We start from the raw sequence: 1,069 nt of genomic DNA, 5'->3' as shown, positions 1-1,069 counted from the left end.
CATGTCGGATGGTTCCCATGAGAATATTTCCCAGTGCTCACGGAGGAACTCGATGAGCGCGATTTCCTATGCGGCAGTGAGGTATGCCGATGTGTTGACCATTTTCTTCGGGTCAGAGGGGCGCACTTGATGCTTCTTGGCTTCCTTCACGATGGCGAACTCGTCGGGTCTGATGTTTCAATTATCGGCAGGTGGTTGCGTATGATCAGTTATTTATTCGATTGCGTTGAGCTCCTCCCTGACTCCAAACTTGGAGGCGATCTTCTGAAATTCCCTGTCGCAGTTATCAGAACGAGAAAAGCTTCCATGAACGGTTAATGCTGTCCCATTGTTGTCTGGCATCTTTAACTTCAAATATGCATAATGAGGAACTGCCATGAACTTCACGAATGCTGGCCTGCCAAGGATAGCGTGGTACTGCGATTCCCAATCAACTACCTCGAATTCGAGCCTCTCCTTTCTGAAGTTGCTTGGAGTCCCGAAGACGACATCTAGCGAAATCTTACCGAGGGGGTAAGCGGGTCGGGTTGGGATGATTCCATGGAAACCAGTATCGGATTCTTTCAGCATATCAGCAGATAATCCCATTGCTTGCATCATGCTTACAAACAAAAGATTGAGGCCACTTCCTCCATCCATGAATACTTTGCTCATATTATATCCTCCAATCTGTGCCTCAAGGACTAGGGCAGCGTGACCGGGCCTGGGAACATCCGTTGGGTGATCTGCCTTGCTAAACAGGATGCTTTGGTCAGACCAATCGATGTAATCGGGTACCTCTACCATAGCTACCTCTGCAATTTTGATTTGTCGTGAAAACTTTTTGGCTTCTCTCTTTAATGAACTGGTCTTATGAATCATCTTCACTTGTCCTCGAGACGCAGGGTAAACTTTGGTTGGTATATAGATATCTTCGCCTGGTGTATACTGTTGCGGATAGTTATAAGCTACCGTGCTCTTTTCTGCCGAGCAAACTCTTGCCTCTGACACGGCTCTTAACTCATCACAGAACTGCTGGATGTCAATGAACTACCGACAATCTCTGAGTAGATGAGAAGCCTTTTCGATA

At 46.9% G+C, this 1,069-nt stretch overlaps 1 protein-coding gene across 1 annotated transcript; it reads right to left on the bottom strand.

Moving 5' to 3' along the window:
• Positions 1-213: 213 nt before the first annotated feature.
• LOC127336744 (uncharacterized) lies at positions 214-588 on the bottom strand. Its single transcript, XM_051363593.1, has one exon. The coding sequence runs from the start codon at positions 586-588 to the stop codon at positions 214-216; it is 375 nt and encodes a 124-aa protein (XP_051219553.1).
• Between the last annotated feature and the right edge of the window lie 481 nt (positions 589-1,069).

Source organism: Lolium perenne, chromosome 3 (assembly GCF_019359855.2).
Source record: "Lolium perenne isolate Kyuss_39 chromosome 3, Kyuss_2.0, whole genome shotgun sequence".
Lineage (NCBI taxonomy): Eukaryota > Viridiplantae > Streptophyta > Magnoliopsida > Poales > Poaceae > Lolium > Lolium perenne.
Note: the sequence above shows the minus strand (reverse complement) of the source record. Positions and strands in the feature narration are given on the sequence as shown.